The sequence below is a fragment of the Dermochelys coriacea genome, chromosome 23 (genome assembly GCF_009764565.3).
Source record: "Dermochelys coriacea isolate rDerCor1 chromosome 23, rDerCor1.pri.v4, whole genome shotgun sequence".
NCBI lineage: Eukaryota > Metazoa > Chordata > Testudines > Dermochelyidae > Dermochelys > Dermochelys coriacea.
Window position 1 is genome coordinate 12615561 of NC_050090.1, and position 23164 is coordinate 12638724.

Below are 23164 nucleotides of genomic sequence, written 5' to 3' on the forward strand. Positions count from 1 at the left end.
GGTGACAAGCGTTGCCCTATAGGAAAATGTGGCCGCTCTGGGGTGGGGCCTGGGGGCTGGGTATGCGGGGACCCCTCGCCTGGCGCTGGGATGCAACTACCTCTGGGGTGGGGCACAGGGGCTGGGTATGCGGGGACTCCTCGCCCAGCGCTGGGGCGTGACCCTTCTCGCTCTCAGATGTCAGGTGAGGCCCCTACACAGTCAGACATGGGGCATATTTGGGGGCCTGGGTCTAGCTGGGCTCAGTGCCCCTTACCGGGGGGAGGCACTGACTCAAAGGAGGGGGTTTCTCTGCCAAGTTCCCCCGCCCCCCGCAGCAGCTGGATGAAAATTCAAGCACAACAAACCCTGATTCACAGGGAACGTCCTCTTGTTTATTAGACATAGAGGGGATCCGGGGGGGGATTATTGGGGGGGCCCTGCTGCTAATCAGGGTGGCTCAGCTTCTGGGAAGTGGGGGCAGGTCAAAAAGGGGGGCCCCTCCCTCACCATGCAACTATTGGGGTGACATGGGGGCACCCCTCAAATCTATCACTGCAGAGATCCCCCCAAAACCTAGAGAGCTCTAAAATGCCCCCCAACAGGAGTGACACCCCAAAACCAGACTGCACCCTGAGATGTGCCCACCTCAGAAGGCCAGCCCCCCCCGCAAATGCATGGTGGGAATCCCAAATCCAGGAGACACCCTACCTCTGACACCCCAAAATTTAAGGAGACACTCTAAAAATTCAAGGGGATACCCCAGATCAGGGTGACACCCCCAAATATAAGGCAACACACTGACATTCAAGAGGATTCCCCCCGATCTATGTGGCACCCCCAAATTCAAGGGGACCTCCCCACATCAGGGTATCCTGGCAGTCTCCAAATGTCCCCCACCATCTGTCAGCTCAGCTCCCAAAATGCCCCATCCAGGGCTTCTCGCTGCATCTGCTTGTGGGGTGCCCGCCAGGTGGGGTCCCCCACTTCCTGCAGAGGGGGAGGGGTGGGGATGGGGGAGGAGCTCGCGGCTGGGGGAACGGGGTTGCTGTGGTTACCACCCTCCTGGCACCACTCCAACAGGGTACCCCTGGGAGATGGGGGGCAGATAGCCAGGGGGATCTGGGGCCCGGAGGGGGGCACCGTCCGTGCCCAGGGTGGGCAGGGGGTCCCAGGGCAGGGGACATTGGCTAGGCCCCAGGGGGTTGTGGGTAATTGGGGCCCAGCTGGGGGGCAGCCCCGGATCTTCTGGGCTGGTGATTGGGTCAAAGAGGTCGCAGGGGTCAGGGGTCAGGGAGGCCACGCTTAGGCCCCAGCCAGGCCCTGGTTCCGGGGCCACAAAGGCCTCGGCCACGCCCAGGAAGGAGCTGGCAGCTGAGGCGGGAGGCTCTGGGCCTGGACACCAGGGTTCTGCGGGGGGCGCGGGGTCCCTTGGGGCCTCCTGGGCCAGGATGGAGGAGGCCAGGCGGTGTGTCGAGGCTTCAATGTCAGCGAATCGCCTGGGGAGAGAAGGGAAGGGCTGTGAGCTTCCCCCAGCAGTGCCCTGAGGAGCTGTGAGCTTCCCCATAGCAGTTCCCCTAGGGGCTGCAAGCTTCCCTGTAGCAGTACCCTGAGGGGCTGTGAGTTTCTCCCAGCAGTGCCCCAAGGGACTGCAAGCTTCCCCCCAGCAGTGCCCCGAGGAGCTGCGAGCTTCCCTGTAGCAGTAACCCAATGGGCTGTGAGCTTCCCCCAGCAGTGCCTGGAGGGGCTGCAAGCTTCCCCCAGCTTTGCCCAAGGAGCTGTGAGCTTCCCCCAGCAGTGCCTAAGGGGCTGTGAGCTTTCCTCAGCAGTGTCCTGATGGGCTGCAGAGCTTCCCCGTAGCAGTAACCCAATGGGCTGCAAGCTTCCCCCAGCAGTGCTTAGAGGGGCTGCAAGCTTCCCCCAGCTTTGCCCAAGAGGCTGCGAGCTTCCCCCAGCTGTGCCCTGAGGGGCTGTAAGCTTCCCCCAGCAGTGCCCAAGGGGCTGCGAGCTCCCGAGGGCTCCCACCTGCTGATCTGGTTGTGCAGGAACCGGCGGTGGTTCACCCGCCGCTTGCCGGGGCGGCTCTTGTGGGGTCTCTGCAGTGTCCGCATCATGTGGGACGAGGCCACAGTGACGAAGGTGAAGAGATCCCGGCCACGCCCGTGGAGCGCCACCTGCTGGGGGGGCAGGAAGCTCAGGGACAGGCGCCCGCCCCGCTGCATCCCAGCTCCTGCGGGGTGGGGCTGCCAGGCAGAGCCCCCAGGCTGGGCAAGGCCAGCCCCAAACAGAGCCCTGCAGGAATAAATGACAACAGTTCTCAGCCCAGCAAGCGCGAGACTCCAGCGAACCCCGGGGGAGGGACTGGGGGTTAGGAGTGAGGGGCACCGGCAGAGCTGGGGGGTGAGCCCAGGGCCGGGCTAGCAGGGGGCTGCAGGTCAAGAGTGAGGGGCACGGGCCGAGCTGGGAGGAGCCCAGGGCCGGGCTAGCAGGGGGCTGCGGGTCGGGAGTCAGGGGCACCAGCAGGGCTGGGGGGAGCACAGGGCTGGGATGGGGGGGGTCTTTGTCTCCCGATAGGGGTCAGCCCTGACCGCAAGGAGACAGCGCCTCCGGCTGGGGCCCCCAGGACACTTACTTGGTTCAGGGTCCGGGTGTGCGAAGAATCAGCCGCAGTTACACACAGGGGGGAGGAGGCCGCACAGTTCGCCCTGGGGGCTGCCCCCTTCTCACCTCCTGCCCCCCCCCCCAGCCCCGATGCTCCCAGCCAGCCCCGGCGCCGGCTCCGGTCTCCAGTGTGGGCCGAGTGCCACTGAGAGAAGCAAGAAGATGCTCAAAGAGTCACTGGCTGAACCCCACCCCGCTCGCCCCACCCCTCTGAGCCCCTCCCTCCTGTCCCCTCTTCTGTCCCCCAACTCCTGCGGGCACGAATGGGGCATGGGGCCTTAGCCCCCAGGGGGCACTGTCTGCGAGCTGCCCCCCAGGGTGGGGGGACGGCTGGCTTGGGGGAGCTAGGAGTATGGCACAGGGCCTTCCCCCTCTGGCCAAAATCCCTCATTGTGATAGTTGGGGGGCTGGGGGGACCCCCTTTGACTCTAATAACAGAGGTGGCTTGATGGGCCCCCTTCTCTTGTCCGACTCTTCCCCTCCCTGGACCCCCATCAACTCCTCAAACCCTCCCCTCCTCCCCCACCCTCCCCATCATCTCCTGCCCCCCCTTTTGTTCCCCCCCGCATCGTCCCCACACCAGCTGTCCAATTAGGACATTCTTTCCCCTGGGATGCAGCCCTGGCACTTAGCAGCAATTAGGAGCGTCCGGGGGCCATGGGGAGCCACGTGCCAGCAGCTCCGTGGAGACAGGCTCAATGGGGTGCGCAGGGGCAGGAATTCGGCTGCACAAAGGGCCCCCCCCAGCTCCCCCTCCTGCAGCCGGCACCCGGCCACGTGGAGTGGTTAGAGCAATTGCAGGGAATTGGAGACTTAAGTGCGAGGTCAAAGTGTGTCCAAACCAGTCCTCCCCCGCCCATCACCGCCTGGGCCCATCTACCCCAGCGTCCTGCCCCTTCCCTGCCCCCCCACATCAGACCCGTAGGCCCCTCTTGCCTCCAGCAGAAGGCGGCAGACACCCCCACCCCCCCACACACACACACATCTGCTTCCCTGCAGTTGGCTAAGCCAACCCCGCCCTGGCAAACATTGCCCCCCCTTCCTCGCTAGGGGAGATCAAAGCTCACCCGCCCCTCTCCCTGGGCTCCCCTGCCCTTCACAAGCAGGCAGCAAAATAAACTCAGGCTGGGAACAATGTCGCCTCTCATGTTAGCAGGGCCCTGCGGGGTGTGTGCGCGGGAGTGGGGTCGGGGGGGCAGCGACCAGGGCCCAGTGAAAATCCTCCGAGCAAGAAGGCCAGGATGCCTGAGTTCTCTGCCGGCTCTGAGAGGGGAGCGGGGTCTAGTGGTTAGAGCGGGGGGGGAGGGGCAGGAGCCAGGATTCCTGGGTTCTCTCCTGGCTCTGGGCAGGGAGTGGGATCTAGTGGTTAGAGTGAGGAGGCGGGAGGGTGTCTGACTGGCTGGCTGGCCCCTCGCTGGTTTTTGGTGGTTTATTTTTCCACCAGGCCAGAGCCAAGCTGCCGCTGGCAGGGGGAGCGCTGGGGCTGGGGCTGGCACCGGCACCGGGAGGGGCCCCCGCTGTCCCCCTGGCCCAGGCTGCAGCCAAGACGGACGTGAGCTGTGCCCCAGGAATTGCGCGGCCCATGGCCGTCACGCCTCGGCAGCAGGGTGAACAGCGGGCGGGTGAGGGGGGAAGGAGAAGGGGAGGGAGCCGCAGCCCCAAGGCTGGGTTGGGGGGAACGAACTAGGGGAGGAAAGGAAGAGCCGAGCGATGGGCGGCCAGGTGCAGGGAGCAAAAAAGAGCTGAATTCAAGAGCAACCCAGAGAAAGGGTGGGGAGAAGAAAGGGGGGGCAGCAGGGCACTGGAGGGGGGTGCCGTGGGGCAGGGCAGGCAGCCAGCTGGAGCAGGCAACTCTGTGCCCAGGTGAGGCCCAGCCAGCCGCATGGCTGGGAGGAGCCGGAAGCAGCATCCCCAGCCAGGCTCAGAACCTGCTGGATGAGCCATGCCAGGATCTCCGAGCCAACCGGCTCCACCTGCTGGACCCCCACTCCCCTCCCAGAGCCGGGAAGAGAACCCAGGAGTCCTGGCTCCCAGCCCCCCTGCTCTAACCGCTAGACCCCACTCCCCTCTCAGAGCCGGGGGGAGAACCCAGGAGTCCTGGCTCCCTGCCACCCACCTGTTCTATTGCTCCAGTCCCCGCCCCACCCCCACCTTGTTTTAAATCCGCCTGCTGGGGGCCGGGGGCAGGTCAGGGGTTAGACAAACCCAGGAGGAACAAGCCTATTTGCCTTTGGGGTGGGGGTGGGGGTGTCCAAGCTGCCTGCTAAAGCCAAAATTACAGCCTGGGGCAAACCGCCGCAGGGGACGTTCGCGCCCTGTCCCCGGGCACTCCCTGACTCGTCCGGCTGGGTAGCTCCCCACAGGGTGGGGGGCTCTGGGTCGACACCAGCGATGTCCGGGAGGACACCCGCTCCCGCCACAAGGAGGGCAGTGTGGGCACGCACCCCGGGCACCGGAACGGGGGCCATGGACCCCCCACTTTTTACCTGCCGCAAGGGCAAGCGACAGGGGGAAGGGGCAGAGAGGAGCGAGTGGGAGGGTCCTCGGGGGCTGGGGAGGCAGCACTGCTCGGGGGGGCAGCCTCCCACGTTTATCACACGTCCACCGCTCTTGATGTGCACAGCCAGCTTCGCCGTGCACCGCTGTGACCGAGTTCAACTTCATTTAGCAGTGTAGACGTGCCGTTAAACCTGAGCGGCTGCTTCATGCAGATGACTCTGCTCCTGGGGAAAGCCCATCGGGTTCGCTGAAGGGAGGGATTCACTCACATACCCACAGGCGGCCCTCAGAGCTGGGCGCCCAGCCAGCAGCCACTGCTCCCCGCACAAACGAAGCACTGTTGGGGGGCGGATGGGCGGGGGGGGCAGCAGGGGCCAGGGGCATTTTCTCTGAGACCGGCCCAGGGCGAGGAGGGTGGCCTCTGGCTTGTTCCTCTCCCTGTGGTTTGGTTCATCTCCACGGGTGAGTCGCTGACATTTCGGCAGGAACTTTTTCCAAGGCAAACGCCCTGGATCCGTGCCCGGCCAGGTCCCGTGCCCAGACGGCTGCCCCAGGGCAGCACTAAGGGGTACCGTGCTCCAGGGAGCGGGGTGGGGGCTCAGCAGGAGGCGCTGGGCTGCAGGGGATCCAGCAGGGGGCGCACTCCCCCGGCAGTCAGGGCTGGCCCTGATGCCCCATGGTGGCAATTTTCCAAGCCAACCGGAGATTTCCTGGTGCCAACGTTCCCTGGGTGCAAAGGGACATTTTCCCTGGCCCAGCAATGGCCATTTCTCAGCTGGCCTCTCGTTTTCCTTCCTTCACGCGGTGCTTCGTCTGCGTCTCTGGCACTGTTTATTTCTCGCGCCCGCGGCTGGCGATGGGCCCGCTGAACCCAGCAGGGGTACGCCCGCCCCAGCAGGGCCGCCTGACACTGGCTTGCTTTCTTGCCTTTCTTCTTGGGTTCTTTTTTCCTAGTTCGTTCATTCCTTCTTCCTCCCTCCCTCATGTTTCAGGGGAGCCCCCTTTCTTTCTTTCTTTCCCGACCCCTCTGTCAAGCTGCCCGTCCCACCCGCCCCGTGGCTGTAAGAACCAGGTCGCTCTCTGCAGCTCAGACAGAAGCCAGGAGCATGCGCCCCCCGCCAGGGGCCGGCCCGCCTCAGCCCCACATACCGACCTAGCAGGGTGCGTGGAATGCGGACAGAGCAGACGGCGCAGGCCAGACACATACACCCGCCCGCCCGCCAGCCGCGCACGCACTCGCGCCAGCCAGGGCGCCGCCAGACGCCGACCCCGCCGGACCCCGGGCAGCAGGGGGCACAAAGCCAGCGACAGGGCAATCGGACGCCCCCCCCCCCCCCGGCCCTTGCGGCACGGCTTGGAGTGTCGGACGAGAGCGCACCGGACAAAGCCATGGACTGAGAGAGAGACGAGAGAGAGAGATAGATAGATAGATAGATTGGTGGATGGGGATAGATAGACAGAGATAGGGTGTGTGTGGGGACAGACAGGGGGCTCTGGGAACAGACAGTTGGGGGGGCTCTGGGAAAAGACGGGGGGACGGACGGCTAGCCAGACAGACTCTGCCGGCCGACTGACATCTCCTCTCCTCCCATCGGTGGAAGCCCTTGGATCCAGCCCTGCGTCCGCCCCCCCGCCAGCCATGGACCCCCCCTCCAACCTATCGTCCCCCTCCAACGGCTCGCTGGCGGGCGGGCTGCCGGGGGCGGCAGGGCTGAGCCTGCTGGGGGCAGCCGGGGCAGCGGGGAACCTGTACACCCTGGCGGTGGCGCGGGCCGGGGCCGTCCCCTCCCCGCTCCACATCCACATCGTCAACCTGGCGCTGGCCGACCTGCTCTACCTGGCCGGGGTGCCCTTCGTGGTGCACAACGGGCTGGCGCGGGACTGGCGCTTCGGCGAGGCCGGCTGCCGGGCCCTGCTCAGCCTGGACCTGCTCACCATGCACGCCAGCATCTTCCTGCTCACCCTGCTGAGCACCGAGCGGTGCCGCGCCGTGCGGCGCCCCTTCCGGGCCGCCCGCTGCTCCCCCGCCCGCCGCCGGGCCCTGGCCGGGGCCGTCTGGACCGCCGCCTTCACCCTGGCGCTGCCCATGATGCTGATGGTGCGGCAGGAGGAGCGGGCGGCGGGCGACGGCCGGGTGCGGCGGCTCTGCGTGCCCACCTGGCACGAGGCCCAGTACAAAACCTACCTGACCGTGCTCTTCGGCACCAGCATGGTGGGGCCCGGGCTGGCACTCGGGTACCTCTACGGGCGGCTGGCGTGGGCCTACTGGCTCTCGCAGACCCGGGGGGTGCTGGGCCCCCGGCGGGGGCCGAAGCAGCGGGTCTTCCTCCTCATTTTCCTCATCGTCGTGGCCTTCTGGGCCTGCTTCCTGCCCTTCTGGCTCTGGCAGCTGGTGCCCCTCTACAGCCCGGGCACAGCCGCCGGCCTGCCCGTGGCCACCGAGATCTACATCAACCACCTGGTCACCTGCCTGACCTACAGCAACAGCTGCATCAACCCCTTCCTCTACACGCTGCTGACCCGCAGCTACCGTGACTACCGGCGGGCACGCCGGGCCGGGCGTAGGGCGACAACGCGAGCACAGGACGCGGGGCCCTGAGCAGCCAACAGACCTCCACTGGGCGCAGGTAGGGGGAGTGGGGGAGAGGGGCACTGCTGGGGGAAGATCGCAGCGCTGGGGAGAGGTGCCGAAGGGCACTGCTGGGGGAAGATCACAGCATTGGAGAGAGGTGCCATGAGGCACTGCTGGGGGAAGATTGCAGTACTGGGGAGAGGTGCCACAGGGCACTGCTTGGCACAGCTCGCAGCATTTGGGAGAGGTGCCATGGGGCACTGCTTGGGGGAAGCTCACAGCATTTGTGGGAGGTGCTGTGGGATACTTTTGGGGAAAGATCACAGGGCTGGGGAGAGGTGCCATGGGGCACTGCTAGGGGAAGATTGCAGCATTGGAGAGAGGTGCTGTGGAGCACTGCTGAGGGAAGATCGCAGCGCTGGGGCAGAGTGCCTTGGGGCTCTGCTGGTGTAAGATCGCAGTACTGGGGAGAGGTGCCACAGGGCACTGCTTGGGGGAAGCTTGCAGCATTTGTGGGAAGTGCCATGGGACACTTCTAGGGAAAGATCACAGCGCTGGGGAGAGGTGCCACAGGGCACTGTTTGGGGAAGCTTGCAGGATTTGGGAAAGGTGCCATGAGGCACTACTGGGGGAAGATCACAGCATTGGAGAAAGGTGCTGTGGAGCACTGCTGGGGGAAGATCACAATGCTGTGAAAAGATGCCATGGGGCACTGCTGGGGGAAGATGACTGCACTGCGGCGCAGCGTCATGGGGCACTGCTGGGGGAAGATTGAAGTGTGAGGAGAGGTGCCATGGGGCACTGCTGGGGGAAGATTGCAGCATTGGGAGAGATGCTGGGCGCACTGCTGGGGGTAGCTCACAGTGTTGGAAGAGGTGCCGCGGGGCACCGCTGGGGGAAGATCGCAGCACTGGGGAGAGGTGCTGCGGGGCATTGCTGGGGGAAGATCCCAGCATTTCTGGAAGGTGCAACTGGGCACTGCTAGGGGAAGCTCGCAGCTGTGGAATCCCCATCTCTTCTCCAGCCCTGACCAGGGGGACAGGCTGGCCCAGGGGGCAGGGAATGGGGAATGGGGTATAGGGGTCTCCCCTCTAGGAGACGCCAGCCACCCTTAGCAGCCATGTTTCCCCCACATTGTCAGAGCTGGACCCTGGCTCTCGGGTAGGGGGGAGCCGCCGGCATGGGGAGTGCCCCACCCCATTGCCCTCACACATGCGGCTGTCCCTTAGCCCTCTTCTCTCTGCACCCCTAGGAACAGCGCCCCCTGCAGCCTGGCCCTGGACACGGCCCCCAGCCCTGCAGCCCCTGCATGAGGATGGTGCATCAGCCCCCAGGAACCCCTCCACCCCAGCCGGGACCAGAGGAAAAAGGAACCGCACCAGCAAGAAACAAGGCACCAGGACTCCTGGGTTCTCCGCAGCCAGCTGCGCTGGGGGGCAGGGCTAGAAGCCAGGACTCCTGGGTTCTCTCCCAGGCTCTGGGAGGTGTTATACCCCCTGCAGTACCTTTGGGGACCCCTGTATGAAATGGACATTTGGGTGGGGGGTGCGTGTGGCTGGGTTTCTACACCGGGGGGAGTAACCAGACCCCCCCAGGCACTATCACAGCCAGGGGGCCATACCCCCTGTGCCCAGCTCCAGCCACACACTGCCCGAGAGGAAGGTGGCACAAGCCGGCACCATATCTGCCCTTCGGGTCAGCAAAGAGAGAGCCTCCCGCCCCACCCCCCCATGCTGTCCCCGGCCTGGGCCCAAGAGGGGCTGGGCGTGAGCCCCACAGTGCCCCAGGGCTCCAGCAGCTTCTCCCTCGGCCTTGCCCCGCTAGTCCCCGGCCAGAGAGCAAAAGCCGGGCACCAGAGCACGGGTTGGGGGCAGGGAGGGCATATGGGCTACAGAAACAGGGGCCAGCAGGATAGAGCCAGGATTCCTGGGTTCTGTCCTGGGAGGGGAGTGGGATCTACTGGTTAGAGCAGGGGGGGCTGGGAGCCAAGACTCCTGAGTTCTCTCCTGGGGGAGGGGGAGTGGGGTCTAGTAGATAGAGCGCAGGCTGGGAGCCAGGATTCCTGGGTTCTCTCCCCGGCTCCTCCACTGCGGAAACACCCTGCGCTAAGATTGTAACTTTTGTCTTTGCCTCCAGCTGCTGCGGTGGGGCCCACGCCGGGTGCCAGGGGTCCCAGCCAAACTCGGCTCCCCTGGAAACGTTGTGAGGGGCAGGCCCCAGCTTTTAAACCCGCCACGCTCCAAGCTGGGGGTGTCAATAAACCACCCCCTTCTCTCCGCATCTCCTGCGTGTGTCTCGCTAGCCCGCCGCGTCCGGCCCCACCAAGCAGCCACACGCAGGGAAACTTGAGATGAACTTTAATAGAAGACACAAACGGGGAGGGGGGGAACAAAAAGCAACCAGAATCCACCAAACCCCCCGCGTCCTCCCCCAGCCAGCGCCCCGACCCAGCCCAACCCCACCCAGCCTGGCTAGGGGGTGAAAACACCCCCCAAAGTCCCCAAGGGTTTGTCCTACCCCCCTCCCCACAGGCCACAAGGCAACGGCTCCAAACCCAGCCACCTTAGGAGCCCCCCGCCCCAAATCACTGCGCAGAGAGAGAATAAAACGGGGGGGGGGGGGGACTTGGATGGGCAGGATCCAACCAGGGAGAGGTGGTGACTCCCACAGCCAAAGGCCAAAGACACTAGGAAAAGGGGGCCGGGGATTTGGTGACCCAGTGTTTGCTGAAGTGGGGGCAGGGAGCCGGAGGTGAGGGCTTAGCAAAGAGTTTCCATCTCTCCTGTGGCTGTTGGGGGCTCAGTGGGGCCGGGGGGCCCGCGAGTGTTTACTCTGAGATGCTGAGATGTGGGGAAACTCAGAGGTCCCGATCCTCAAAGGGGCAGGATGTGGGGCCAGACGGGCCTGGGGTCTGATCTGAAGGACAGGGAGGGGGCGGGAAACCGGGGTAGATGCACCTGGGGGCGGCTCCAGAGGGCAGAGAGGGGCCAGGATACCAGGATAGATGGGCCCGGGGGTGGCTCCGGAGGGCGGGATACTGGGGTAGCTGGGCCCGGGGTTGGCTCCAGAGGGCGGGGAGGGCAGGATATTGGGGTAAATGGGCCCAGGGGTGGCTCTGGAGGGCAGGATACCAGGGTAGCTGTGCCCGGGGGTGGCTCCGGAGGGTGGGGGAGGCGGGATACCGGGGTAGATGGGCCTGGGGGTGACTCTGGAGGGTGGGGGAGGAGGGATACCAGAGTAGCTGGGCCCGGGGGTGGCTCCAGAGGGTGGGGGGGCAAGATATTGGGATGGATGAGCCTGGGGGCAGCTCCAGAGAGCATAGAGGGGGCAGGATATCGAGGTAGCTGGGCCCGGGGATGGCTTCAGAGGGCAGGGGAGGCAGGATATCGGGGTAGATGGGCCCGGGGGTGGCTCCAAAGGGCAGGGGAAGCAGGATGCCGGGGTAGATGGGCCCGGGGGTGGCTCCAGAGGGCAGGGAGGGGGATAGCTGGGCCAGGGGGGCAGCTCACGGGTGTGACCCCGACAGCTCTGTGCAGAGGTCTCAGCCCTGCAGCAACCCAACCCCCTGGAGGGGCAAAGTCGGGCCCCAGCTGCGGCTAAAGCCAATGAGACTCCAGGGTGCCTTTGAGGGCCGGGCCGGAGGCTGGGGCACTCCCAGGTGCGGGGAGCAGGACCCAGCACCTGGGGGTGATACACGCGGCATGTGAGGGGTCTCGCCACGGGGCCCAGGACCAGCTCTGAAGGGGAGTTTGGCCTCCTGGAGCCCATTAACCCTTCAGTGCCTGATACTTCCAGGGCGTAGGAGGCACCCCTGGCCAGCCCCACCCCACAGGGGAGCACAACGGGGGGGAAAGGGGGGGGGAATGTGCCCAGCTTGCCCCTCTAGTCCTGGGGCTGAACAGACAGGGGGTGGGGGGGTAGCTGGGTCAGGGGAGTATCCCAGGCTGTAGGGAGGGTGCTGGGTCCGGGGGGGATCCTAGGTTGGGGTGCTGGGGATGGGGGCAGGGGATCCCAGTCCAGGGGGAGTGCTGGGTCGGGGGGGGACACAAGAGATCCCAGAAGGGGGGACCATTGCTGTGCCCCCCGGCAGTCAGACCCTGGTGGGGGGCAGGGGGGTTATTTCATAGGGGATTGAGCTAGGCTGCAGCCACCCCCCCAGACCCCCCCTCTAAAGTGCTGGCTGATATGCGAGCAGCCCCCAGCATGGGGGGCCGGGATAGGGCCCAAGGCCCAGTGCTGAGCCTGGCTTTGTCATTGTGCCGGGGGGCCCCATCCATGCAGCCCCAGTCCTGGGGCCCCTCACGGGGCGGGAGGTTCGGCCGCTGGGGGCTGCGGCTGGTGTTCGGGGTCCGGGGTCCCTGCATCGGGCCCGTCGGCCTCATCATCTGAGACGCCCTCCAGCCGGAAGACCTGACGCACCGTGCGGGTGGTGAACGTGAGGGGGGCGCGCCTGGGGGGGAAAGAGGGGTCAGTATGGGCCATGGCCCCCCCACAGCACCCCCCGCCTGGCCCCACGGCAGGCCCCAAGTAAGCACCCCTGCCATGGCCCCTAGGTCGCCTCCCTAGGGCCCCAAACAGCCAACACCCCTACCCTGACCCCCATGGTGCCCCTTCGCTCCCACAGCACCCCCACAGCAAACGCCCCACCCCCATCAACCTATGGGGCCCCCCACAGCCAGCACCCCAGGTTCAACCTGCCCCCCTAGTCCCACAAGGTCCCCCACCCCGTCACCCCCTAGATCCCCCCAAAGAGAGCACCCCCACCTTGCTCCCCACAGTGCCTCCAGTACCCCCCCACAACCAACAGCGCCCTTCTTGAAGACCCCGCAACCAACACCCACACCCCCCCCAGCATCTCCGCCCCTTGCCAGAAGAGACTAGAAATGACACACTCCACCCCACACACCCCCCAGCAGCCCCCCACCCAGAGCTGAGTGCAGCAGCAGAGCCTCGGGTTCTGGGGCACGAGCGACCCCCGACACCAGTAACTGCCCCCCACCAGCTGGGAGCCAGGGCCTGGGACTGCACTGAGGGTGGGGGGGGGGGGGAAAAACAGGTGTGGCAGGGGACAGGAAGAGAACTGGAGGGAAGGGGGGGACTTCCTGAGCTCAGAGGGGTGGGCCGAGGGGGATCTCGGACGGGGGAACCCCCTGTGGGGGCAGAAGGAGCATGAGGGGGGAACCACTGGTCGGGGGAGGACTCCAGGAGGGGGCAGAGGAAGCTCAGAGGGGGATCCCTGTCCCAGTCGATGGCTCAGCCCCCACACACACACACACACACACACACACACACACACACACAAAAGCAGCCCCCCCCATGGGGCGCCGGAAGCAGGCACTGCCACACAGCACACAGGGCTGGCAAGTCGGGGGGCAGCGGGAGCTGGGGGGTCACGTACTTGCACTGGAGACGCTCCAACTTGCTGGGGGATCGGAAGAGAGAGAAGGAAACAGGAGAGATGGAGAAAGTGAGAGAGAAACAGAGACCGCCCCAGCCACGGAGAGATGGGGGCTAGTGGACACAGCAGGCGGGGTGGGAGCCCGGACTCCTAGGTTCTCTTCATGACTCTTCTGCAGGTCCCACCCCCGTCCCCGTGCCTCAGTTTCCCCTCCTGTGCTGAACTATTGCGCTGCGCATAGATGCCTTTCACCTGAGCCCTGGTGGCGCTGCCTGGCTAACACCCTTCTCCAGCATCAGCTGGCCCCAAGCAGCACACGCCCACCCCCACCGCCCCGTCCCCAAGAGCCGGACCGACCCCCACCCTGGGGGGGCTGTGTGGGGCACGGCGAGAAGAGCTCTGGGATCAGACATGCGGGGCAGGACTCATCTGTGGGGCAGGAATTAGATGGGTGCCATGTGGGGAGAGCCGGGTCCGATCCCCTGCCCCGCCAGCCCCGCGGGGGGAGCTGGGTCCGATCCCCTCTGTAGGACCCAGGCCCCCTAGCGCAGCTGGGTTCAAATTCCCCACCCCCGGCCCCAGAGGGCTCCTCCTCCAGGCCACCGCAACCCCCAGGTGCCCCCTGCCCCCCCAGTCACCTGAGCCGGTTGCGCAGCGTGGTGACCTCGCGGTTCATGGACTCGGCCGACTCGGTGACGTCGTCCAGCTCCCGCTGCATGCGGCGCCGGCTGGAGTTCGCCCGCGACGCCTCCTCCTCCGCCTCCTCCAGCCGCCGCTTCAGCTGCTTCAGGCGGATGTGGCCCTTCTCCACCTGCCGGGCAGGGAGCAGGCGGCTCGGCGGGGGCGCTAGGGGGCTCCGTGCCGCAGGGGGCGCGGGGCCACACGCGCCGGCGCAGGGAGGTTTGGCAGGGGGCGGGGCTGCGCCGTGCTGCGAGGGGCCGAGCAGGGCAGGGCAGGGCAGGGGGTGCCGTGGGGCGGGGCGGGGATGCATGGGGCGGGCCCGGGGGTCAGAGGGGCGCCGGGGGGCAAAGCAGGGCAGGGGGGTCCGGGGGGATGCCTGGGATGGGGCAGGGGGTCGGGGAGCAAGGCAGGGGGCTGGAGGAGCGCCGGGGGGCAAGGCAAGGCAGGGGGCTGGAGGGGATGCGTGGGATGGCGCCAGGGGCGGGGGGACTCATGGGGAGGGGCGGGGGGTCAGAGGCGGATGCGTGGGGCGAGATGGGGCTGGAGGGGGTCAGGGGGGCAAGGCAAGGGGCCGGAGGGGCGCCGGGGGGGCAAGGCAGGGCAGGGGGCCGGGGGGGGATGCATGGGATGGGGCAGGGGGGACTCATGGGGAGGGGCAAGGGGTTGGAGGCGGACGCGTGGGGCGGGACAGGGGGCCGGAGGGGTGCCGGGGGGCAAGGCAGGGCAGGGGGCCGGGGGGGGACGTGTGGGATGGGGCAGGGGGGCAGGCCCGTACCTGGTCCTTGAACTGGTCGGCGCTCCGGCGCTCCTCCTCCACCTGCAGCACCACCTCCTTCAGCCGCTTCTCCGCCCGGCGCACCAGCTTCCCCGACAGGATCCGCTCCCTGAGCCGGGGGGCGGGGGGAAGTCAGCACCCGGCTCACGGCGGGGTGCACCGTACCCAGAATCCCCCAGGGCAGCCACATCCCTTCTCTGACCCCCAGTGGGTTCTGGGTAGACAAACGCCAAGCCCCCCGCCCCGCTCTGGCCATGGCTCTTGCCCCGGGGCATTCTGGGTAGTTGGGCCCCCTAGTCCCACAACAGTGGGTTGTACCCCAGGGGATACAGGCCCAGGGCATGCTGGGTAGCTGGTTCCCAGGCTCTACCCCTCCACCCCCCTGCTGTCCAGCCCCAGGGCATGCTGGGTAACCCCCCCCCCGGGGCCTGGCCCCAGGGTCACCTGGACTCCTGCTCCAACTGCTCCTCCAGCTGGGCCACCTTGGCCTCCAGGGTGGCGATGGTCAGCTTGTACTTGGCCTTGACGGAGGAGTCCAGCTCGCCCAGCTTGGCCCGCAGCTCCTTGTTCTGCCGCTCCATCTGCTGCCGGGCGTTCTCCGCCTTCTGCGAGAAGCTGCGCTCGGCCCCCAGCTCCGTCGTCAGCGTCTCCACCTGCGGGGGGGGCGGGGGGGCGGGTCACATGGCGCCTGGGACCCCCTGCCCCAGCGGGCGCTTCCCCTGGCAGTCAGTGCTGGCCCCGAAGCCCTAGGGTGGCGCTGGGCTGCAGGGGGCCAGGTGGGGGTTCGGTGGGAGGTGCTGGGCTGCGGGGGGCAGGGTAGGTGCTCAGCGGGGGGCACTGGGCTGCAGGGGGTGGGGGAGCGGGGTGGGGGTTCAGCGGGGGACGCTGGGCCGCAGGGGGCGCTGGGCTGCGGGGAGCAGGACAGGGGCTCCATGGGGGGCGCTGGGCTGCGGGGAGCAGGGAGGGGGCTCCGCAAGGGACGTGGGGCTGCAGGGAGCGGGGGCTCAGTGGGGGACACTGGGCTGGGGGCTCAGCAGGGGACGCAGGGCTAGGGGCACTGGGCTGTGGGGGGCAGGGTGGGGGCTCCGCAAGGAGCGAGGGAGCAGGGTGTGGGCTCCACAGGGGGCACTGGGGTGCGGGGTGGGGGTTTGGCAGGGGGTGCTGGGCTGTGGGGGCGGGGTGGGGGCTCCGCAAGGAGTGGGGGAGCAGGGCATGGGCTCCACAGGGGGCACTGGGCTGCGGGGAGCTGGACTAGGGGCTCAGCGGGGAGTGCTGGGCTGCAGGGGGCAGAGTAGGAGCTCAGCGGGGGGCACTGGGCTGCAGGGAGTGGGGAAGCGGGATGGGGGCTCCATGGGGGGCGCTGGGCTGCGGGGAGCAGGGTGGGGGCTCCACAAGGGACGTGGGGCTGCAGGGATCGGAGCGGAGCGGAGCGGGGCTGGGGGCTCAGCGAGGGACGCAGGGCTGCAGGGAGTGGGGGAGTGGGACAGGGGCTCCGCGGGGGCACTGGGCTGCGGGGAGCAGGGGAGCAGAGTGGGGGCTCAGCGGGGGACGCAGGGCTGGGGGCTCCATGGGGGGCGCTGGGCTGCGGGGAGCAGGGGAGCAGAGTGGGGGCTCAGCGGGGGACGCGGGGCTGGGGGCTCCGTGGGGGGCGCTGGGCTGCGGGGAGCGGGACTGGGGCTCCGCGGGGGGCGCTATGGGGTTCTCGACACCCCCCACACCTGCAGGCTCAGCTTGCGGTAACGGTCATTCAGCAGCTCCCCGTTGCTCTGCTCCTCGTCCAGCTCCTCCTCCAGCTGCCCGATCCGGGCCTCCAGGTGCCGCTTCTCGTCCAGCAGCGCCGACCTGCGGGGAGGGGGGCAGGCTGAGGGGGGCTGGGGGCCTGGGGCAGAGGCGGCTCTGGGGCGAGCAGCTCCTGGTCCGTGCCCAGTATACAGGTGCTCCCAAGGGGGCGTGGGTGGGGAATGGGGGCATGGGTGGGGCAAGTGAAAGGATGGGGTGGGACTTGGATATGGCATACATAGGGGCATGGCTGGGGCAGAGAGTGGGGCAGGCACAGGGGGCGGGGCCTATGGCAGCAGGGGGTGGAGCTCACAACAAGCCAGAGGGAGGGGGCGGGGCCCACCACAGGCAGGGGGGCGGGCTTTATGCAGCAGGCCGGGCCCAGGGCTCTCCTCCTCAGCAGGGGCGGAGCCAAGGCAGTGGGCGGGGCACTCACTTGCCGCTGACGCCATTGGCCAGCTCGTCGGCCAGGTCGTCGCGCTCCTGCTGCGCCTGCCGCTTGGCTCGCTCAGCTGCCGCCAGCTCCTGGAACGGGTGGGGGAGGGGTCAGAGGCAGCGGGGTCTTAGCTGTGCTCGTAGGGCGTTGACACCCCCCCCACGGCGCGTACCCGCCCCCTCCGCAATAGCTCCACCCCCTCACCTTGCGTTGCTGCAATAGCCCCGCCCCAATTGCAATAGCCCCATCCCCTCACCTCCACCCCCAAGGGAAACAAACCCACCCCCCACCTTCTGCAGCTGAAGTAGCTCCGCCCCAATGAAAGAGCCCCAGCCCCTCTCCTCCTGCAGCTGAAGTAGCTCCGCCCCAATGAAAGAGCCCCAGCCCCTCTCCTCCTGCAGCTGAAGTAGCTCCGCCCCAATGAAAGAGCCCCAGCCCCTCTCCTCCTGCAGCTGAAGTAGCTCCGCCCCAATGAAAGAGCCCCAGCCCCTCTCCTCCTGCAGCTGAAGTAGCTCCGCCCCAATGAAAGAGCCCCACCCCCTCTCCTCCTGCAGCTGAAGTAGCTCCGCCCCAATGAAAGAGCCCCAGCCCCTCTCCTCCTGCAGCTGAAGTAGCTCCGCCCCAATGAAAGAGCCCCACCCCCTCACCTCCTGCAGCTGAAGTAGCTCCGCCCCAATGAAAGAGCCCCAGCCCCTCTCCTCCTGCAGCTGAAGTAGCTCCGCCCCAATGAAAGAGCCCCACCCCCTCTCCTCCTGCAGCTGAAGTAGCTCCGCCCCAATGAAAGAGCCCCACCCCCTCACCTCCTGCAGCTGAAGTAGCTCCGCCCCAATGAAAGAGCCCCAGCCCCTCTCCTCCTGCAGCTGAAGTAGCTCCGCCCCAATGAAAGAGCCCCACTCCCTCTCCTCCTGCAGCTGAAGTAGCTCCGCCCCAATGAAAGAGCCCCACCCCCTCTCCTCCTGCAGCTGAAGTAGCTCCGCCCCAATGAAAGAGCCCCACCCCCTCTCCTCCTGCAGCTGAAGTAGCTCCGCCCCAATGAAAGAGCCCCACCCCCTCTCCTCCTGCAGCTGAAGTAGCTCCGCCCCAATGAAAGAGCCCCACCCCCTCTCCTCCTGCAGCTGAAGTAGCTCCGCCCCAATGAAAGAGCCCCACCCCCTCACCTCCTGAAGCTGAAGTAGCTCCGCCTCCAAGTTTTTCAGCTTCTTCTCGTTCTCCTTGGACTGGAGGAAGATCTCCTCGCGGGACGTGCGCGACTCCTCCACCTCCCGCCACAGCTCTTTCATGTGGGCCTGCGGGGGATGAGTTGAGAGCAAGCAAGAGACTCCCTCCCCGGGATGCCGGGGTCCCATAATGCAGGGTAACCCCGGCTCCTGGGCGCCCGGACACCAGGGTCCCGTAATGCAGGGTAACCCCGGCTCCTGGGCGCCCGGACACCAGGGTCCCATAACACAGGAGGAAAACCAGGATACTCCAGCTCCCAACATGCACTGCTCCCCTTGAGGCTTCCCCTGTGGCACAGTTGGGTGCCCGAGGCTCCTCCCCCAGCCCCTCCCCCAGCCCCCTCACCCCAGCCCCAAGCCACGCCCCCCACCTGCAGTTTGCGGAGCTGCTTGACGGCCTCTTCGCGCCCCTTGTTGGCGGCGTCGATCTGCCCCAGCACCTCCTGCAGGTCCAGCTCCAGCTTCTTCCGCGCCGCCACCACCTGGGCCCGCTGCTTCCGCTCGCTGTCCAGCTCCTGCTCCAGGTCCCGCACCTGGGGGCGGGGGGCAGGGGTCAGCCACGGCCAGCGCCTGCCCTGCCCCTGCCTCCCCCCGCCAACCTGCCGGCCCCAGCACCCCCACCTGCTTGGAGAGCAGCTTCTTCTTCTCGTCGTTGGTGTCGTCGCGGCTCTGCAGGTCCCGCTCGTGCTGCGCCTTCATGGCCTGCAGGGTCACCTCCAGCCGCAGCTTCCCATCCTCCGTGGTCTGCAGCTCGTCCTCCAGCTCCTCCAGCTGCGCCCGCATCTCCTGCACCTGCTGCTCCAGCGCTCGCTTCGACCGCTCCAGCTCGTGGACCTGCAGGAGGGCACGGACCAGGGTTCCCAGCATGCACCGCGCCACCATCCCCACTGCACCACGCCAGGGCCCCTGGCATGCACCACGCCACGATCCCCACTGCACCACGCCAGGGCCCCTGGCATGCACCACGCCACCATCTCCACTGCACCGCACCATGGCCCCCAGCTCCCTGCATGTATCATGCCACCATCTCCACTGCACCACGCCACGGCCGCCAACATGCACCGCACCATCCCCACTGCACTGTGCCAGGGCCCCCGGCATGCACCGCACCACCATCCCCACTGCACCGCACGTCGGACCCTGACTCCCAACATGTATCATGCCACGATCCCCACTGCATCATGACAGGGACTCCGGCATGCACCGTACCACCATCCCCACTGCACAGTGCCATCCCCACTGCACCGCACTAGGGCCTCTGGCATACACTGCACCACCATCCCCACTGCACAGCGCCAGGGCTCCCAGCATGCACTGCACCATCATCCCCACTGCACCGTGCCAGGGCCCCCAACATGCACCGTGCCACCATCCCCACTGCACCGCGTCAGGGCCCTCCCAGACACATATCACAGCGTTAGACCCCACGCCCCTCCCAGAACTGGGGAGAGAACCCAGGACTCCCGACTCCCAGCCCAGGCCCCCCTCCCCAGGCGTCCGGGCGGGGCTCCTTACGTTCTTGCCAACGTCGTCCTTGGAGCTGACCAGGTCGTCCAGCTCGGCCCGAAGCTGCTTGTTCTGCCGGTCCAGCTCCTCCCGAAGCTCCAGCGCCTCCCCCAGGGCCCGGCTCAGCGACAGCACCTTGGTCTCCTTCTCCCGGGCCTCAGCTTCGGCCCGATCCCGCTCCTCCGCATGGCGTGACGACACCAGCTTCTCCTCCGCCAGCATCTGCCGGGGGGCCAGAGCGTCAGGGTGGGGGGCCTGGGCAGGCTGGGGGTGGGGAAGGGGGGCCTGGGCAGGCTGAGGGGGTGAGGAGGGGGGGACCTTGGCCAGGCTAGGGGGCCGGAGTGTGGGGAGTAGGGTTGGGGAGGATCAGTAGCAGTGGAGGGTTTGTGGGTGGGGTTAGGGGCAGCGTGGGAAGAGAATGGGGGAGGGAGGCAGTGGGGGGGCAGCAGATGCAGGGGGCTGGGGGGAAGCAGGGGTGGGGAGTATGGGGGAGGGAATAACGGGGTAGTCAGCAGCGGGGGTGGGGCAGTGAGGAGCAGCGGGGGGTGCAGGGGCGGGGAGCGGCGCCCTCACCTGGTCGAACTTCTTCTGCCGGCGCTCCAGGTTGGCCACAGCCTGGCGCTGCTGGCCCAGCTCCAGGCTGGCATCGTCCAGCTCCTGCTGCAGCCGCGCCCGGCTCTTCTCCAGCTTCTCGGCCGCCTGCGCCTTCTCCTCCCAGCGCTGCCCCAGCAGCTCCAGCTCCCGGGCCGCCCGCCGCCGGGCCTCCTCCAGCGCCTCCGCCGTGCCCGCGTCCTCCTCCAGCTTCCGCCGGGCCTCCACCACCTGCCGGCAGCAGGGTCAGCCGGGGCACGGGGCCTCCCACCCCGGAGCCCGCCGGCCCCACACGCCCCCAGAATCCCCCACCCCGGAGCGAGCCGGTCCCAGGCAGCAAATGGCCTCGCCCTTGGGGATGCTGGGACGCCAGCAGGGACGGAACAAAGAGGGGGCTGGGGCAGGAAACACAGCGCACCAGAGCTTTGCAACCAATGCATCCTCTTCACGGCATCCCCACACTGCATCCCTCCCATTGCACCCTATGCACTGCATCCCTCTGCACTGCAGCCACTGAACCAATGCTTGGTGCCTACTGTATCCCCACCCTGCATCCCCCCACACGGCACCCACTGCACCTTTCACACTGCGCCCACTGCACCAGTGCTTGGCACTCACTATGTCCCCATGCTGCACTCACTGTGCCTCCACACTGCACCAACCACTGTGCCAGTGCCTGGCACCCACTGCATCCCCTTCACAGTATCCCCACACTGCACCCCCCCACACACTGCAACCACTGCACCAGCACTTGGTGCCCACCTCATCCCCTGCACTGCTTCCCCTGCACTGTACCAGTGCTTGCCACCCACTGTGTTCCACACTGCACCTCCACCCTGCACCAACCACTGTGCCAGTGCCTGGCACTCACTGCATCCCCTTCACTGCATCCACTACTCCCCACCCACTGCTCCTTTCATACTGCATCCTACCACACTGCATCTACTGCACCCCCTTCACTGCAACCACTGCACCAGCACCTGGTGCTCACCTCATCCCCTGCACTGCGCCTACTGCACCAGTGCTTGGTGTCCATTGCATCCTGCCACACTGCATTCACCATATTGTGCCCACTGCACACCTCACATGGCACCCACAGTACCTTCACACTACATCCCCCACACTGCACCCCCTACACTAGTGCTTGGCATCACCTGCATATCCTACACTGCAGTCTCACACACAGTATCCCCCACAACACGCCCACTATATCCCTCACTCTGCATCCCCCACACTGCACACACTGCCATCATCTGGCACCCCCTGCATCCCCACACTGCACCCATGGCACCCCTCACATAGTGCCCACTGTGCCCCTCGCGCTGCACTCACTGCACCAGCGCTTGGCATCCACTGCATCCCTTGCACCCTCCCACTGCACCACCCACTGCTGTGCACACTGAGCCAGCACCGTGCTTGCTGCACCCCGCTTCAGCACCGGGCCAGTCTCACCTGCTGCTGCAGGCCCTGGATCTGGCGGCTCAGGTTGCCCTTCACAGCCTCCTCCTCCTCCAGCTGCTCCAGCACGGCGGCCTTCTCCTCCTCCAGCTGCCGCACCCGTGAGCTCAGCGCCAGCTTCTGCCGCGTCTCCTCCTGCAGCAGCTCCTGTGCAGGGGGCCACCCCGGGTCAGAGACCCTGCAGCTGACCCCTCCCCCCAACCCGGGGGCAGAGACCCTGCCTCAGGCCCCTCCCCCCGCTGCTGGCCGCTCCCCCTGACTCCAGGTCAGAGACCCCACTGCAGCCCGACCCTGACTACAGGGCAGAGACCCCACCCAGAGCAAAGACCCCCACCACAGTCCCCTACAAGACCCCCAGGCCCAGGGGAAGAGCGGACCTGTGCCTACCAGACACCACCCTCCCCACACCGCCCAGGCCCTGCTTCCCTGGCACACCCCACCTAGCTCCCCTCACCCAGGCCCCATTCCCAGCCCCCTCTTCAGACACTCTGCTCCATCCCATCCCCTCCCCTCCACCCCGCACCCCCCCACCCCTGCAGTAACCCCGTACTGCCCAGAGCCCATCCCCCCACCCCGAACTGCTGCCCCCAACCTGGCACCTGCTGGGCTCAGCCTCGTACCCCCCAGGGGGGCCCTACCTGGGTGTCCTGCAGGTGGGACTCCGTGCTGGCCAGCTCCTTGGTGAGCTTGATCGTCTTTGACTCCGTGGTGCCCAGGGCTCCCGATACACTGTCCAGCTCACTCTGCTCAGGGGAAATGGGGGAGGGGCTCAGCAACCCTGCTCCATGGCCCCCATCATCCCACAGGGGTGATCCAGGGGGGCAGGGAGGGGGCAGGATATTGGGGTAGATGGGTGGGGGGGATCCAGGGGTCAGGGATGGGACAGGATACTGGGGTATATGGACCCATGGGGCAGGGAGGGCACAGGATCCTGGGGTAGATGGCCCCAGGGAGGTGATGGAGGGGGCAGGATACCGGGGTAGATGGGCCCAGGGGAGCACGGAGGTGGCAGGATACCAGGGTAGATGGGCATGTGGGGGTGATCCAGGGGCACGGAAGGGGCAGGATACTGAGGTAGATGGACCCATGGGGTGATGGAGGGGGAAGGATACAGGGGTATATGTAACCAGGGGGCAGGGAGGGGACAGGACACTGGGGTAGATGGGCCTGTGGGAGGGATGGAGGAGGTGGGATACCAGGGTAGATGGGCGTGGGGGGGTGATCCAGTGGGCAGGATACGGGGGTATATGAACCCAGGAGGTCCAGGGGGGCAGGGAGGGAGCAGGATACCGGGGTAGATGGAGGGGGAGGGATCCATGGGTCTGATCTAGGGGCAGGAAAGGGGTGGGATACTGAAATAGATGGGCCTGGAGAGTGATGGAGGGGGCAGGATACTGGGATAGATAGAGTGGGCAGGATCCATGGATCTGATCCGGGGGCGGGATACTGGGGTAGATGGGCCCAGGGGACTGGGGTGATGGAGGGAGCGGGATCCATGGGTCTGATCCAGGGGGCTGCAGGGGTCTCACCTGCAGCTTGCCCACGCGGTCGGCAAGCTCGGCCTTGGCTCGCTCGGCCTCGCTGGCCCGGATCTGCAGCTCCTGCACCTGCC

The 23164-nt window shown here is 66.9% G+C and overlaps 3 protein-coding genes across 3 annotated transcripts in view; 1 reads left to right on the forward strand and 2 right to left on the reverse strand.

The window, feature by feature from the left end:
* Nucleotides 1-1018: 1018 nt before the first annotated feature.
* C23H19orf85 (chromosome 23 C19orf85 homolog) lies at nt 1019-2228 on the reverse strand. The gene is made up of 2 exons (XM_038381194.2): nt 2005-2228; nt 1019-1478 (listed from the first exon to the last, which is right to left on the reverse strand). The coding sequence occupies exons 1-2, from the start codon at nt 2199-2201 to the stop codon at nt 1034-1036; spliced, it is 642 nt and encodes a 213-aa protein (XP_038237122.1). The 5' UTR covers nt 2202-2228; the 3' UTR covers nt 1019-1033.
* A 4550-nt stretch (nt 2229-6778) lies between these two features.
* On the forward strand, nt 6779-7738 carry LOC119847447 (urotensin-2 receptor-like). Its single transcript, XM_038382244.1, has one exon. It carries the CDS (start codon nt 6779-6781, stop codon nt 7736-7738), a length of 960 nt encoding a protein of 319 aa, XP_038238172.1.
* Nucleotides 7739-10716: 2978 nt separating this feature from the next.
* The window catches only part of LOC119847448 (myosin-10-like), a 24430-nt gene continuing 11982 nt past the window's right edge, over nt 10717-23164 (reverse strand). The window contains exons 6-19 of the mRNA XM_043501683.1: nt 23082-23159; nt 22191-22295; nt 21547-21699; nt 20077-20325; nt 19513-19725; nt 18619-18831; nt 18369-18530; nt 17938-18066; nt 16781-16869; nt 16284-16407; nt 15010-15218; nt 14566-14674; nt 13748-13920; nt 10717-12161 (exon numbers count right to left, since the gene is read on the reverse strand). Coding sequence (XP_043357618.1) covers nt 12011-12161; nt 13748-13920; nt 14566-14674; nt 15010-15218; nt 16284-16407; nt 16781-16869; nt 17938-18066; nt 18369-18530; nt 18619-18831; nt 19513-19725; nt 20077-20325; nt 21547-21699; nt 22191-22295; nt 23082-23159 — 2157 coding nt within the window. The 3' untranslated portion in view covers nt 10717-12010. The remainder of the gene's footprint in view (nt 12162-13747; nt 13921-14565; nt 14675-15009; nt 15219-16283; nt 16408-16780; nt 16870-17937; nt 18067-18368; nt 18531-18618; nt 18832-19512; nt 19726-20076; nt 20326-21546; nt 21700-22190; nt 22296-23081; nt 23160-23164) is intronic.

Bases quoted from the DNA above. Each gene is read 5' to 3' on its own strand.
- C23H19orf85 (XM_038381194.2), bottom strand. From the start codon at position 2,201: ATGCAGCGGGGCGGGCGCCTGTCCCTGAGCTTCCTGCCCCCCCAGCAG. The intron at 1,479-2,004 runs GTGGGAGCCCTC...TTCTCTCCCCAG, and splicing joins CTGCACAACCAGATCAGCAG to GCGATTCGCTGACATTGAAG.
- LOC119847447 (XM_038382244.1), top strand. From the start codon at position 6,779: ATGGACCCCCCCTCCAACCTATCGTCCCCCTCCAACGGCTCGCTGGCG.